The sequence below is a fragment of the Aulonocara stuartgranti genome, assembly GCF_965226115.1.
Source record: "Aulonocara stuartgranti genome assembly, chromosome: 7".
NCBI lineage: Eukaryota > Metazoa > Chordata > Actinopteri > Cichliformes > Cichlidae > Aulonocara > Aulonocara stuartgranti.
In genome coordinates, this window is record NC_138945.1 from 19620718 (window position 1) to 19637079 (window position 16362).

The following is a 16362-nucleotide window of genomic DNA, read 5'->3' on the forward strand; positions in this document are numbered from 1 at the left end:
TGCTGTCTCTGGGCTGCAGCGCTGCTGCTGCTGTTAACGATTGAAGTGGAATGTGTGGTTTTTGCAGTGAATGTTTGTATGTGAGGATGGGCCACGACTCACCAGAACAGCGAGGCCCCTCCCAGACCTCCTATAGTGATATCAGTGATTCCATCTCCATTTAGATCCATGACTCCATGTATGGACTGACCAAAGAATTTCACCTTTTCGCCATCGCCACCTGCAGGAATATGCTGAGGACACAGCAACAAACAAAGCAGGGGATATTGAGGCAAAACTGCAGTTAATTTAAATCCATTGTGGTTATAATAGTGATGCTAACTTGGGTAAACAGTATTTGTACAGAGTGGAAGCATCTGTAGCCTTATCTAAAGTATACTGTAATGAAAACAACAACAACAGATCTTTCAGTATTATAAATTCCATCTTCTCACCTGTACAAATTTCTTTTTGAGTGATTTCTGGTCTCCGTGATAGATGTAGACAGCCCCTCTGTGGTCATTTTCAAAAGGCGCACCAATCGCCACATCATTATACCCATCAAGGTTAAGATCTGTCACTGCTGCAATGGCTGTACCAAACCGGGCGCCGCACGGCTCATTTTTATTGGTGCAGCCGGCTGATTGGAGCGTACAGCAGGACTGATTAATAGGCTTTAAAGTATACTCATGCTTAAATTTGTTATTCTGTAACGGAGGAAAAACAAAAAAAGCTCTTTTATTTTGTGACTTTTAGCAGACGTCTGGCAAAAGTTATCCGACTGAACTAATTTTCTGTACCTTGAGCCTGTAGACGTAGACTCGTCCCTGCTCATCTTTTTCTGGGCCCATGTACATTGGAGCTCCAACCAACAGCAGGTCAGTCAAGGAATCCTTATCCACGTCAACAGTCTGAAGGACGCTGCCAAAGTAGGAACCAATCTGCGCAAAGCCCCAAATCATCTTTCAGTGTTTACTCCACTGAATTCATTCAACTTGCACATTATATGCAGTAAGCAGTGAACCCAGAGAGCCCACATTAAGCCACAGACTAATATAATATAAACTAATATAGCTGAATGCTCACAAAGAATTTGGTGCATCTTGTCCTGAATATATAAGACATAAATATGCACACATTTACAGGCATAGTCATCAATATTTATATTATTGTGCTTTTATGTATTTATTTACTATTTATTGATATATTGTAAGCTATCTAAGGAGCTGGGAAAGAAAAGCGTCTGGACTTCTTTAAGTTGCTTGAAGACGTTTCACCTCTCATCCGAGAAGCTTCTTCAGTTCAAAACTGAAGAAGCTTCTCGTATGAGAGGTTGTTATATTACTGTTTAGTGTGTCTATATTAAATATGTTGCACATCACTTGTTTTGGGGGTTTTTTTTGCATTATTTTATTTGTGTTTGAATCAGGCTGATGACTTGTCATACAGGCACATTTTGTAGCCATATTTTAAAAACTGCTCCTTTATAGCGCACTATGGACTAAACATAGTGTTGCTTGTGTTATTGGGCACTTCCTTTTGCCAGGAACGAATGGCCTGGAGCCACTTACTGACCATCTGCCCAACCAGTCCTTGGAGTTCTCTCATTGGCCAATATCCATGTGGATGTGTTGCTGGATTTTCTAAAAAAACCCCTTTTCAGACTTTTTCCTCTACTGCGAGCTCAGCAGATGTAAATGAAGCTATTGTTTCTATAAATAATGGCTTATGTGAATGATGTGTTTTTACAGTGGCTCTGATATGTAAAACACAACAGCGGACAAGGTGTGTTTTCTATTAATTACTGTGTTTTGCATCTTTCCCTTTCTTTTATTATTTTCCTTAAAGACACATGTGTAATTAGCTTAAGATAGAAACTGCGAGTTACCATCTTTAAGCTTCTCACATCTCCAGTGCAAAAGCGCCCTGAGGAACTGAGGCTAGCCAAGCCTGCCAAAGACTCACCTGTTCTCCTTTCAGTATCTGCGAGATGACGATTCTGTTGTTTTCATCGAGTCGGTAGATAACAACGCGGCCGGTGTGGTTGTACCGCGGTGCACCTGTGATGTACAGCTCTCCCTCAGACGTGGATGCTGACTGCACATCATACCCTGCGGAGAGTGCATTTACAAGCACGTTTTTTCAATCCAAACAGTACGAACCTTCAGGAGTGTCACAAAAGTATCTGCGATTTACGATTTCTCTAGAAAAAAAATGCACCCTCGCTCTGTTTATGGGATATTTTTAATGCCTCCTCTGGCAGCTGTTTACTTCTGCGTGTGAGAAGGAAACTGTAAAACACTGGAAAGGAACACACACCCACTTAGAAAAGCGCACCGCAGCTCTGCGTGCTGTAGCCTGAGCATTCGGAACGAGCATGTGCCAACAGCTGAGTTTATAGTGTGCGAGCTACCAGCGCTCCATCTAATGACATGTTGATTAAATAACTTGATACTAAGATACCACGGCTGCTTTACGAGCCATAAAAGGCATCAGCATGGAGCGACGAGCCTGTGTATTATTATTTATGTGACACAGAGAACAGAATCTGCTTTCGAAGTCAGACAAATGACGTACCTATTTTCCCCCTCACAGCAGAAACTTCCATATTTATTCTGCAACTTAATTTTACATCAGAAACACTTAGATCAGATCTAGGTTGGTGGAACAAAAAAAGGTGTGTATTCCATGTATTTTAATTCAACGTGCTAATTTTTTTTAGCTTTAACTTGCTTAAGATTGATATACTTTAAGAAATTATTAACATATATAATCTAAATAAATAAATAAAGCGTACAGTCAAAGAAGAGGAGAAAACAGGAAGACTGTTAATCAGGCAGTTATAAACATGAAGCAAAAATATTTTTGTAAACTGAAATACATGAAACCAAAGTTTATTCATCAAATTAATTAATTGCTAAAGTCATTTTTTAAATTTTATTTATTTATCATGACTTCATGTAATTCTTCAGACTCCCCAAATGCAATAAACAGAAGTATACACATACACGTCTAGTCCTGATTCTCCATATTAAGGGAAAACAGAGAATGTAAGCCTTTTTACTTTTAGGCTGCTTTAAATGAGATTATATCCAACAAACACAGCTAGTACTTAAAGTGGCCTGTGGAGCTTTATAGCAAAGTAGGCCTGGATATTTAGATGGTAATAAAAGCATCATAAAAAGCAGCAGCAGTAGTATTAAAACTATTCATAAATTTGGTTCCATAATTGACATAAATACATATGAGAAGCCAAAGGTACATATTATAAATAGCCTCCTGAGTAGATTTACATTTTTTTGCACTGTATTAGTAATGTTGTTAGAATATTTTATTCCTAACAAACTCTGACCCCTTCATTTTTAAGGCTAAATATGTATAATATGTAAACATGTTAAACACGTTTCACCAAAAAACATTTAAACAAAGTCTCTTTTATAGTAAAGGCTGCTATTTTGCATCTAACAGCACTAACGGGTAATGTAAGTACACAAGAGCAAGTGTTGTGCAGAGGAACTCACTTAAAGGTCAGTTATTATATATTTTTTTAATCCATGAAGACTTTAAATTTATATATCAGTGACATTTAAAGGAACTATAAATTTTATTAAGTTTCCACTCACCGAGGTACGCGGCCAGCCTTTCATTCCTAGCCTCTTTCAGTGGGTCAAAGAAAGCATCTTTCCCTGGAACCACGTCTCCTCCAGGAGTGTACATTACCACTGTCCCGTTCCATTCATAAGCTCCCACTGCTCCCAGTAACACACCTTCCTAAGGGAGACAACAGACAAATATGTGGTGGAAAAAATAACCCAATCCTTTATTTAAGCAAAACAGTGGCTCCATAGTGTAGTGGTTTACACATCTACACTAACAAGCAAAATATCCCTATAGAAATTTTACTTTGAGGTAGACTCTGCATTTCATATACACTACTTAGCCCCTCAAATGTAGTGGTGGTAAGCAGCAGCAGAGTGCAAGCATCACAAAGTTATATTTAAGTTCTGCACTTGTGTGAATGCTCTTCATCAGAGACCTTCAGGATCCCAAACAATCAAAGTTGCACCGCTGATGGGTGCTTTTCACAACTTTCTGTTATTATAGTTTTTTGGAATCTGTTTGGTAGCAATATTATGCAAAAGTAATAATAAAAAAAAATGAAAAAATAAAATAAAAAATGATACTATGGCACAAATCCAGATTACTTTATTTTTAAATGTAAGAAAGAGCACTGACTTTGGCATACGACTGTGGCCTTTAAGTGCACATTAAGTGCAACTTAAAAGTACAGCTATTGATCCCATAATAAAATAACAAGCATATACGGTATATTATTTCAAGTGAATATATCTATCGCTCTTTTTTGTCCAGAGGCAGCACAGTTAAGTAATAGGAATGGGAGGGGTTGCAACAGGACATGACATCTTTCATTAGCCACAACAAAGTGCGTCGAGTGGCTCTTTCCCACTAATGACTGCTAAAGTGTGGCGTCACATGTTTAGGATTCAGTACTATGACTCAGCTTAGGAGCCAATTCAGAGTAAGAGAGAGTCAGAGGAGATAAGAGCAGGAGGAGGAACATAAAAAAGGGGCGTTTTTTTTATTACATGCAGGAAATAGATACTGAATTTATCCAATCAGCCTTCTGACTCAACATCCCTTACAGACTTTTCTGCTGTGTACATCTTTCATTTGCTTTCCGACTCACATACAGTCAGACACGATATTGCCAGGATATCACAGTGAGCAATTCTCAAGTTTCCCAAAATTAACCCACAGAGCTGAATCACCAAACAGCTGTAGATGGACCAGAGATAACAATGCGGTATTGTGTCGGGATGAGTTCAGCAGTTAACTTCCTTGCTGATGAATCCATGTCCGTGCAAACAGTTCACTTTGATTCCACAGATAGAGCAACTTATCACTGCTGTGATCTCAAAATATGATTCATCCTTCAGCCATTTGGTGCGGTCTGGGTGCAATAAGTGATTTAGCAGGACCCAACTATTCCTCTGTAAACAATCTATTTGGTAGCAGTTTGGTGTATTAATCACACGTAAACAGTTGGACTGAAACTTACGTTTGAGGTGTGAGCACTAAACCCAGTTTGGGACATCTCCATCTGAATGGGGGAAGTGGAATTTCCACTTGTAGCTGAAGAAAGGGAAATTTCCGTTTAGCTACATGTACATAAACCACAGATAATCACATGTTGTCAAATCTGTTTTTACTTCGAAACATATAAAGAATATGGGTCTGAAACTTAAATATGGGTATCGTTTGAAATTTAGGGAAATATTTGTCTGTGACAGAACTGAAGTAATATCTTATGTTAGCTTAACATGAAGAGGAAGATAATCAAAACGATGGGCATTAATACCGTTTCCATGTGTGCCATTTAATTATTTCTAAAATGAATGTGATCAGTGAGGGGTGGGTCTGACTGTGAAATGCTAACGACTCATCAATCAGAAGTTGATAGCCAGTAAACATACCTTTTTCAACACACCCTGAAATGATGAACTGAGCCCACAAAGTCATTTATAGATGTCTGTGTCAACACGTGTTTGCTCATAGGGGGTTCATATGATTGTTGGAGTTTCCTCTATTATCGTGGGTATTCACAATATAAAACACTCACTTTTGTTGTGAATTGGCGCTATATAAATAAAGCTGATTGAATTGATCATTTGCCTTAAATGTCTTAATTGTTAAATGTGTTCAGCATGTAGTTTTTATTCATACCTATTGGATCTATTTAGGGGGGCAAGGCTAGCTCCTTCCTGCTTTTGTCGGTCTTTGTCGAACTATTTCAACATCCATTTCTTTGACAAAAGTGAAACTGCTAATGTGGCTTCAAGAGCATGCATATTTTGTGTCTATGCGTTTACCTTCCAAGGCCAAAATCCTGCTTCCCAGTGTATCCACAATGTTCACTAAAGCAGCCTCATCAGACACATTGAAGAAGTGGTCTTGGATAGGTTCACTGGAGATATTCTGGATCTCTTTGATAAACTTTTGCACCTCTGATAGAGATTTGTTCTGGCGACCGTAGTCCCCCAAAACCTGTAAACGAGAAAGTACTTAACATTAACGGATAAACTATTCTGACCAAAAACTGAAACATCACAAAATATTTTGTACTCACAGCGATGCCAAATCTCTCAATGTCATCATGCTCACAAGCTTTGATGACCTTTTGTAGATTATAGTAGTCGTGTGATTCTCCATCAGTCACAATCACCATGACTTTCTTAACTCCAGGTCGTGCACCACGCTCTGGCATGAAGGCTTCCTCTCTGAAATGCAATTAACTTCAAAGTTACTCAGACAATCCTGACTTATGCTAGTTTTTTTTTTCTGACGACACATCAATTGCAACACTATTTTTTAATTTCCTCATAAGATTTGAATTCCATCATGTCTGAAAATTTATCTGCAAGGCCAACTGGAAGGCTTGTGCTATTTTTCTTCTAACAATCTGCCCATGACAATTGTCAAGCAGACTTGAAATGACAGTTTCCTATTCAAATATCCATTAAACCTTGCCAAACCAGAAAGACTCAATTATTAATTGTGGTCAACCGTTGCCGGGTTTGCCCAAATAAGACAGCTAATGTTAGGTACCTGGCAGTATCAATGCCCAGGAAAGTCATCGTCTTGGTGCCAGTGTGCTGAGGAAGCTCTTTGACAAAATCCCGCAAAGCAGGCATGTTGTCAAACTGGCTCAGGTTGACCTGATGACTCACGGTCTCGCCATAAGACACAATGCCCACCTAGAAAACACGCATACATTCACACATTTAACATGTAAACTTTCTCCTACATTAAATTTCTCTCTATGTTCTTCTCTCCTCAGCTTCTCCCCCCAGACAGTCTGCAGAGGATGTGGCTGAGGTCTGGTGAGCTTGATATGACACAATGTTCTTTATACAGACTGCAGAGGACTTCAGCAGCCATGGAAGATTTGACTTCCAACCACTAGACTCCACAGTAGGAAGACTTTCCAGTGCTTCCCTGTGGAAAAGTCCACAAGCTGTGAGCCAGATCAATGTAACCATAAGAAAAACACATTCACAGAGCGATCCAATTCAAGTGGACAGAAATACACTCAGATTCAAACTTAGTGAGCGAGAGGTTGAATTTACTTTAAAGGCTGTAAAGTGCTCAGTTTATGAACTTTGCTTTATAAAGGGCATCTTACACGTGTGGAAAAATTACATAATGGAGCACAGTAAAGTCATTAAACATAATTACTAACTAATATAATCCTCCATTCATTCCTTTTCTATATCTGATTGATGTTACATAACTATTCCATTTATTCATTCATGTATGGCTGTGCAGCCTGCACTGAACGCACACATAAACCACTCTGCAAACGTCTATAGCCACTCTTTATTTCTTTATTTTTTGAAATGATGGATGGAGTGGGTAAAGGCTTTTTAAAAGTACTGTATATGCAAAGAAAATTGGCTTTTTTAGTTTGTTCTTTAAATAGTGCAACTGACTTGTGTCTGTTTAGGTCCGATCTCAAGTCTCCCAATGAACTTATTGAGAAACTCCGTAATACTCGACCAGGGGTAGATACTGTTAGATCCATCCAGCACGATCACAAGGTCCATCTCCTTCCCGCACTCTGGAACAGAGCCAAAAATGACATTTAATTAAAGGGTACGTTTAGTTTTCAGTTTCTCTCTGTAAGCACTAACAGGGGTGCTGAAAGCTGAGACTGGACTTTTTTCTTTTGCTTCTTTTTACTTTTGGCTAGTCTACACAAGCGTATTTGATTTGGTGATTTTTCTCCTAAGTAAGACATCAGGTTATGTAACACGTTCAGTCTGTTTCCTGTTTACTTGCGCCCACGGTAAACACACAAGCTCCAAATCAAAATGTAATAACGTAGATCAGTGTGTGTGTGTGTGTGTGTGTGTGTGTGTGTGTGTGTGTGTGTGTGTGTGTGTGTGTGTGTGTGCGTGCGTGCGTTGGTTTGTGTACGTATAAGTTGGGGTGAGGGGTTTATAGAGGGTAGCACAATGGGGGAACAAAATGAATATTTCTGTTACAAAGTATGGACTTTTTTGTTTTTTTAAGGCTTCTACTTTTGTTTTACTAGGTTACATTACAAACATTATTATTATACAAGAAGAGAATCTGCTAGCATAATAGGAATAGTGAATACAGGAGAAGAACGTGGAGTGGGATGTTGTAAACGGACTTCATTCATCAAAATGTGAAGTTATATTGATCGTGTTGGACAACCTTGTTATTGTTGCCCATTCGAAATGTCTGCTGCACCTACCATACACGCCTAGTTTTTTTACTGACCATAGCCAAGCATAAGACATTATTATGTCATAAACAAACCTATGCATCCAGACCAAGAGTGGAAATTTGTGTGACAATGTGTCCATAAAATCAAAAGTATGATTTTTCTCTTTAGTAAAATTTGGGTGAAGAATCATTAGGTGACTATTGTGTAATTTTGAATAGGAGGAGTGAACTGTGGAGGGACAAATGGACCCATCGCCATCGCATGTCTTTCAGCTCAGTGAACTAGAAATCAGTTTTACTTCAAAAGGTGACAGACCTGTGTAGTCAATTTACTGCTGTGCATTGGTGGGTGGTAAATGCTGACAACAATTACAATTGCCATTATGTATGTAGCAGATAACACAAATAAAAAGGTACAAAAAAGTCATCCTGGCTTGTATTTTTATTTTTATTCCTATTTATTCTATTTATCCCCTTCGTATATTTTATTTATATTTGTCTCTGTATTTATATATGTGTGTGTATGTGTGTGTATGTGTGTTTATGTGTGTATATATATATATATATATATATATATATATATATATATATATATATATATATATATATATATATATATATATATATATATATATATAAAACATTCTGTAACTCTGTAACTTCTGTCAGTGATGTGCTTTTTGGAAATCGAATTTCCCAGAGGAACCCACCCGAGGGATTAATAAAGTTCTATCTTATCTTATCTTATCTTATCTTATCATTTACCTGTGGAGGAACTAGAGTTGACGAGTTGTGAAATCTGTTGTAAATATTCATTTTAAACCTTCAAACTGTAGAAACCTAACAACTATGATTATATTAATTATAACAATTACTTGAGGCAAGACGTCTGTGTAGGAACAATGTAAGAACTGTATTTCTAAAGTCTTTTTGTTTCATTCAAAACTTTTTTTTACCTTCATTCATTATTTAGAGGATTAAATGAGTATGAGAAGTATACAATAAGTCTGTGTATATGATTATTTGTGGTAAAGTAACAGTGATTCAGAAAACCTGAGGGAATGAAAGAGAAAATGACTGTACGCTGTTTACTCTAGGGTTCTTTCAAAGCTGTTTCCATCCAGGGAAACGCCATGCAAGCCCAGTAAACTGTCTCCTAACTTGGGCATACAATGCAGCAGATGGGCTGGGCTGGACATGAGAGGGATGGGGGGGGGGGGGGGGTCGTCACAGACAAGTTTACATTAAGAAGAATGCTCTAATCTCTATGTTCGCTGAGGGAGTGTGAGTTTAAAGTCAGGGTCCTGGGTGGTACTAGTATGACGAGGAGATTGCTATCTCTCAACCCAGACAGACAACTTGTACAGACAGCGTCCTGTCTTGAGCAGATTTTCTGTACTGTACCTTGATATTTTGTAAAAGAGTTGAGGATCTGGAAGGAAGAGCTGACATTCGTACAAACTCCTGAGATGAAATGCTGCGGGCCGCACTTGTAGCCATACTGAGGACCACACGCCTGTGGAAACAGGACACACATGCATACAAACAAACAGAGACTCAAAGGCTGTGACTAGTTAGTTTTCCACTATTATGAGGTCATGGATGAGAGGAGAGCTACTGAAGACAGAAACAAAGAGGAAAGAACGACTCAAACTGAGGATGACATCAAGAGACTATTAAAACCCACAAGAGGTTGATTCAGACTGTTTCTCTTAAGAAAAGGAGAAAAGGAGACAGAACAGAGGAAAACTGCTAAAGGGAGCAGGCCTTTACTTAGAGGGAGGGGTTAAAGTGGATAGAAACAGTCTGGAATGGCACCTTTAATTTACAAGTAATTAAATCTGTTAAGTAACTGACTACATATTATTTTTGCTTCCAGATGATACCCCACGTACATCATCCACACATTTCCTTCTCATTCATAGAGAACAACAACTTCTCCAAAGAAAGCCTTATTGGCTACATCATTTACAAACTCGTGTCCTGGTGGATTAAATGAAGAACACTCGTTATCTTGTTTTTTAGAATTAATAAATGGGGCTGCATAGACTTATTCGGCCTGTATTTTTCATGTATTGATTATAAGATGTTTAGATTATTGATTTATGTGCGTCTATGTAATGTTTTCGTGGTCAATTAATATCTAGATACAGATCTGAGTTGTGTATTATGTGATATAGTTTGTTAATTTTTTGTCTTTCAGTGTGTTTCTGATAGCGTTAATGGTGTGTGATCTATGTATGTGCTTGGAGCAGGCCGTCACTTCTGTATGTTTATGAATTGCTGATCGTTGCTACCTGTGCTCATTATAGCTGTGACTACATGTGTATTAGAAACTCTGAGAAAAGCCATGTGCTGAAATGCTTCTGGGTTTTTTTTCTTGTTGCTGTGATAATAAAGATTTTATACAAGTAGTTGTGAGTACTGAAGTTCTTATTCAAAGACAATGCTAGTAATCCCAGAAACAAAGGCCTGCTTAGCATTAAAGTATCTCATTATTGCTAAAACGCTAACATTTGCTAATTAGCAAAACTGATAGAAAACCTGAGGCTAAAAAAACGCATTAGTTGGAGCAGTATACTTATTAGGATTCATCCTTTGGGGACCATTCAGGTTTGCAGAAAATTCCATAACAATGCATGTAATAGTTCAGGAAAATCAGTGCACCACTGTGATGGCTCAACAGGCAGGCATAATGAGTGGCACGGCTATAAATTAGTATTGTAAATGTTCAGTAAATGACTAAACACACATGCAGTCCAGCTGGTGATTAGATTGTGTTGAAATGTGTTACTAAACTCATTATTTGCTCATTATCATGTCATATGTTTCCTCTGGTAGCCTGATTTATACCAAATGTTTTGGGTGTTCCACCTTATAAATACAGACATGGTGTTGACATGTTGTGTAAATCACATTAAGGGTTTAAACTGCAGCTCCACCTCACATTTCTACATTAGATTTTCATACACGAACCATTCAAGAAGTTGCAAAAACATGCATTTACTGGCGCTGTAGTTTTGACACATTGGTGATCCTGCCGCCTGCCCCCTGCCACCTGCCGCTGGATCAGAGACTTCCTCTCAGACCGTGTACAGAGAGTTAGAGTGGGGCCTCATCTTTCCTCAGCCCTCAGCCTCAACACCGGCTCTCCACAAGGCTGTGTACGGAGTCCCCTACTGTACACTCTGTACACACATGACTGTGTTAGTTCCCACCCAGACAACACAGTCATCAAGTTTGCAGATGATACCACTGTGGTGGGGCTCATCTCAGGGGGAGATGAGACTGCATACAGAGCTGAAGTTCAGAGGCTGTCAGATTGGTGTGCAGACAACAACCTGGACCTCAATACCACCAAAACAAAAGAACTGGTAGTTGACTTCAGAAGGAGGAAGTCCGAGCTGCAGCCTGTCAGCATCAACGGGGAGTGCGTGGAAAGGGTCTCCAGTTTCAAGTTTCTGGGTGTGCACGTAGACACAGACCTCCAATGGAGCTCTAACACCTCTGCGGTCTTAAAGAAGGCCCAACAGCGTCTCCACTTTCTGAGAATCCTCAGAAAAATGGACCTGAAGAAGGAGCTGCTGACCGTCTTCTACCGCTGCTCCATTGAAAGTGTGCTGACATATTGCATCGGTGTGTGGTTCTCCAGCTGCACCACAGCACACAGAAAGGCACTCCAGAGGGTCATCAACATGGCCCAAAAAATCATTGGACATCCTCTTCCCTCCCTGAAGGACCTGTACAGCACTCGCTGTCTCAAGAGGGCACGCAGCATCCTACGGGACTGCACACACCCAGGACACCGGGTGTTTAAGCTGCTGCCGTCTGGCAGGAGGTTCAGGCTGCTGAGGTCCCGAACAAATAGACTCAAGGACAGCTTTTACAACAGGGCAATAGCCCTGATCAATGCAAATAGCTGACCTGACTGGATACCTCCCTGGACTTTTTAGGGGGAGGTAACAATGTTTAAAACGATAACAATAATATTTATATTTATAACAAGGTGCAATAATAATTAATGTGCAATAATAACAGTGTGCAATACACATACACTTATTCTTCTTTTTTATACTAAGTTAATATACTGTGTTGTGTTGTTTGTTACGTTGTGATGTGTCATATCGTGTCGTGTTGTGTTATATGTAGTGCCGACGTAGGACAGTTTTTCCAATTTCATTGTACTACTGTACTATGTATGACTGTGCAATGACAATAAAGAGTTATCTTATCTTATCTTATCTTATCTTATCTTATCTTATCTTATCTTATCCTCAGGTTTAAATAAAGCTTTACTACAGTTCTTAAGCACAACCCTACATGTTTAAACACTTCAACATTACCACAATTGATTCACAGCATCCTGTTACGTTCCCAGGACACAGAGCCTGACTTTTCCATGGAGGCCAAAGGTTTAGTGCGTGTTCTGCAAATTCGCTGCTGAGTAGTCTTGCAGCAAATATGCAAAGATCAGTCCTTCTTCTTCTTGTCTATAGAAAATGTAGAAGACTTCCTGCTTACCAGAAATCCTCCTTTGGGATTCGTTACCAGTGTGCTTCCCATGGTCATGTTTTCCTTCACTTCACGCAAGTTGGGAATGGTTGTGTTTTCTAAAAAAAAAAAGAAGAAGAATAAACTAGATGAATAACAGAGTGAGACAAACAGAGAGCAGCACAGCTGGGTAAATTTCTCGTTTTCATTTTCCCACAAGAAAAGTGCTGCCTATCCCAAAGAATGACATGAGACTAAATATACTCTGCTATATTACTTTACCATGTGGCCCCTCTGTGTGTAGCTTATGGCTATTAACTAAGAATATGGAGCACAACACAAATATTTTGTTGGTAAACAGCCTGTTTGTTGTGAAGGGGAAAGAATTAGGGGAATCATTAAACCAACCCAACATGTGTCTAAAATTAGCAGCTTGGGAATGTTTTGGATAGGAATTAGTTTTTCCTTCTGCAAATCTGTGAAACATGCCTTTTCAATTTTGAATGTTGCTCCCTGAGAAGTGATTTTGATGTGAAACAATTTCTTATTGTATGTGCAACAGATCTGTTAGCAGTTAGTGCGTTAAATTTTTACCCTATACGTCCTTTCCGGGTGGGTTTTTTCCCTCTATTTCCTTCCCACACTCACTAAAGTATACTAATAAAGGCAGCACAATCGGGCTCCCTGCTGACCTCAGGATGAAAAAAATCCTTGTCTTTCATAAACAAACTTTTTAAAACAACATTAAACTGTGATGTGGGTCTGAATTGATTTGGAAAGTGACCCATCCTTATTTCTTAACTCCAATGACACAGTTCAGGACCCTGCAGCTCATGATACCCACGTGGGACTGGAACGAGTGACAGACACCGAAATACAAGCTTTTTCCTCAGTAATGCTTGATAGCAATCAGAACAAATTGGACCTATCAGAGCACTGCTCCTGCTCTGGTGCTCTGCCTGTGATTTTCTAGATTGTGGATCTAAACTGCAGTGAGTTTTCACAACACTGAAAAACAGTAAACTAATTATTACTATGGCAAATCAGCTTCATAATCAGTCTTTGTTTTAAATCCATTTCCCAATTTCCTAGAATACCCAAACATTTCACATTAGTAGTTTTCAGTTACGGCTGATTGATTTAGTCAAAAGCAGGGCTGGTATTTTGTTTACTGAACACAAGTGAACTCACTTATACACCTCAGAATTGGTTCATGCAGTTTATCTACAACATTTTTATCAGTGCAGTGGCTGCCGCGACCAATTGAAGTGTGTCTGCTGCCGCAGCCCTGCATGGCCACTTCTGATCAGATTGTTTTCAGTGGAAATCCTGGTGACAGACGTACCAAGATGAGGTGCTCCAACCTGTATTTGTGGCACTCATGCAGCAGTACTCCACCCTGCGGCTGTTTCAGGGCGACAATGCGACAATGCCCACCCCCACACTGCTAGAGCAGCGCAGGCCTTTCTGGATAAGAAGCACATCCGGACACTTCCTTAGCCAGCATTTAGTCCTGATATGTCTCCTATTGAACAAACCTGGCACATGCTGAGTCAACGTGTTCATCAGAGACAGCCACAGCCACTGACCACTGCACAGCTGCAGGAAGGGAGAGCAATTCCTCAACAACAGATCCGGACACTTGTATTATCCGTTCTCAGATGGGTGACTGCTTGTATCATTTCAAATGTCTTCTGCGTGCATATATATAAAATATGTAGATAGATAGATAGATAGATAGATAGATAGATAGATAGATAGATAGATAGATAGATAGATAGATAGATAGATAGATAGATAGATAGATAGATAGATAGATAGATATCTAGTAAGACAAAATCTATTTGAAAACCCAAACTTATGTTTTGTTTTTGGATGAGTATATGTGAGAGAAGGCAGACTGACTTTACAATTATACAACTGACGCATCATGTTTGTCATTTAGTTTCAATTTTCTAAACAGAATGCAAAAATACAGCCAAGGTGTTTAGTAACCAACCCCTCCAAAATTGTGGGTACTGTTCTTCCTCATCAGTATTTCATAATGGCCATGGCATAACCGCCTCCCAGTTTTACTGGTCAGACTGAAGAGTCATTAAAAATTACAACACAACAGCCACTAACTTTGCTCATTATGGTTTGGCTTCGCTCGTCTGTGCTGGGAAAATGTAAATCCATTATGGAGGCAGATGTGGCGATGAGAGATTGTGAGGAGTCGTCAGTGGGCACAGACTGAAATGATGAAGAGTGACAGATGACTGACAAGCCCTTTACTTATCTAAAACATTTACATGAACACATCCTGCTGAACTGCGCAAGGTTTTTCTACTGTTATAGAAATATCCAAGAATACTTTATATATCCATCAACTGATCCTAAAGAAACAAACAGGTCATGCATTTGCTTATCGTGTCTAGTTTCTTTTAAAAAAGTAAAATAAACCAGCACTGTTGTCATCATTTAAACTTCTCCTAGTTTGTTGCTGACTTGTCTGGCTCCAGATTCCCATTGGATGCTTTCCAGACAAAACTTCGGTCTGTGAGATTCAAGCTTTTTTTTCTAAATCCCCCAAGATAAAGCAACTACAGCACTCTCCACTTCAGAGAAGGGAATTCCAACTGATCAGCACTTAAAACCAATAATTTACCAACAGCAGCCAAGCTGTTACCGTGCTTACTTAGAAATTTTAAGGTGTCCAAGGCAACTGTGCTAAAGCGGTGACGTATCAGTCTCTAAAAGTTGCAGATCTGCTGCACACACAAGCTCTCGGTTATTGCGTACACACACAGGCAGGCACTAATAGAGGCTTTGCAGACTACTGACCGGCAGCTAAGTTGTGTTTATCTGTTTAATTTAGATAAATTGGAAGGCTGAAACATTAAAACCTTGTTTATTTGCTGTCTTCCTGTTCCGATGGTTCCAGCTTCCTCCCCAGAAGACCCAGTCAGATATAAAAGTTAACTTACACACACATCAGACGCACACGCCCTGAAGCACTTGGATTTAGAGTATTTGTGCAGACAGTTAATTGAGAGCTTCTCCCATGCACACCGGCAATTAAAATCCCCCTCATGCACATGTTCATGCACATATATAAACCAATCGGCCACTGAAAGATGAAGCGAATAACATGGATTATCTGTTACAATGACAACAGATATAATATGCAGCAACTGAATGATTGATCCCCGTGTTATTATTGCTTCCTTTTATCGAGTGACAAAGTGTGTCTAGAGAAGAGGTTGTGGTGGGTGGTTGGGTCAAACACACAGCTTTCACACAGGAGACTGTGATCACTAATTAGATATCCATGTTTACTTATTACTTTAGAGTTAATTGATTGAGTTTTTACTTCTTTGAGGTCAGGCTTAGACACCTTCTCAAATCCAAGAATAACTGTTTAACTTTTTCACAGCATTAATCATATCAGTATAATTAATCATGGTAAAAGGTCCTGAAGCAGTGACGCTCCTGGGGCAACATTAAAATGTAAGGTTGTGGTAACAATGATATCAGATTGCGTGTGTTGGACGCAGGAATAACTGTGAGTGCTTTACTTTCTTGCCAGGATTTCACTATGGTCATGGCATAAGCACATCTTAATTTTATGCTGAAGTT

At 39.3% G+C, this 16362-nt stretch overlaps 1 protein-coding gene across 2 annotated transcripts in view; it reads right to left on the reverse strand.

Annotated features, from left to right (window-relative positions):
- itga1 (integrin, alpha 1) overlaps window positions 1-16362 on the reverse strand; it is a 71638-nt gene that overhangs the window by 10102 nt on the left and 45174 nt on the right. For both annotated transcript variants that reach the window (XM_082539464.1, XM_082539465.1), the window contains exons 4-15: window positions 12775-12863; window positions 9658-9769; window positions 7491-7618; window positions 6607-6755; window positions 6128-6278; window positions 5871-6045; window positions 5060-5133; window positions 3603-3750; window positions 1945-2090; window positions 780-920; window positions 435-686; window positions 103-233 (exon numbers count right to left, since the gene is read on the reverse strand). In XM_082539464.1, the coding sequence (XP_082395590.1) occupies window positions 103-233; window positions 435-686; window positions 780-920; window positions 1945-2090; window positions 3603-3750; window positions 5060-5133; window positions 5871-6045; window positions 6128-6278; window positions 6607-6755; window positions 7491-7618; window positions 9658-9769; window positions 12775-12863 (1696 nt within the window). The remainder of the gene's footprint in view (window positions 1-102; window positions 234-434; window positions 687-779; window positions 921-1944; window positions 2091-3602; window positions 3751-5059; window positions 5134-5870; window positions 6046-6127; window positions 6279-6606; window positions 6756-7490; window positions 7619-9657; window positions 9770-12774; window positions 12864-16362) is intronic.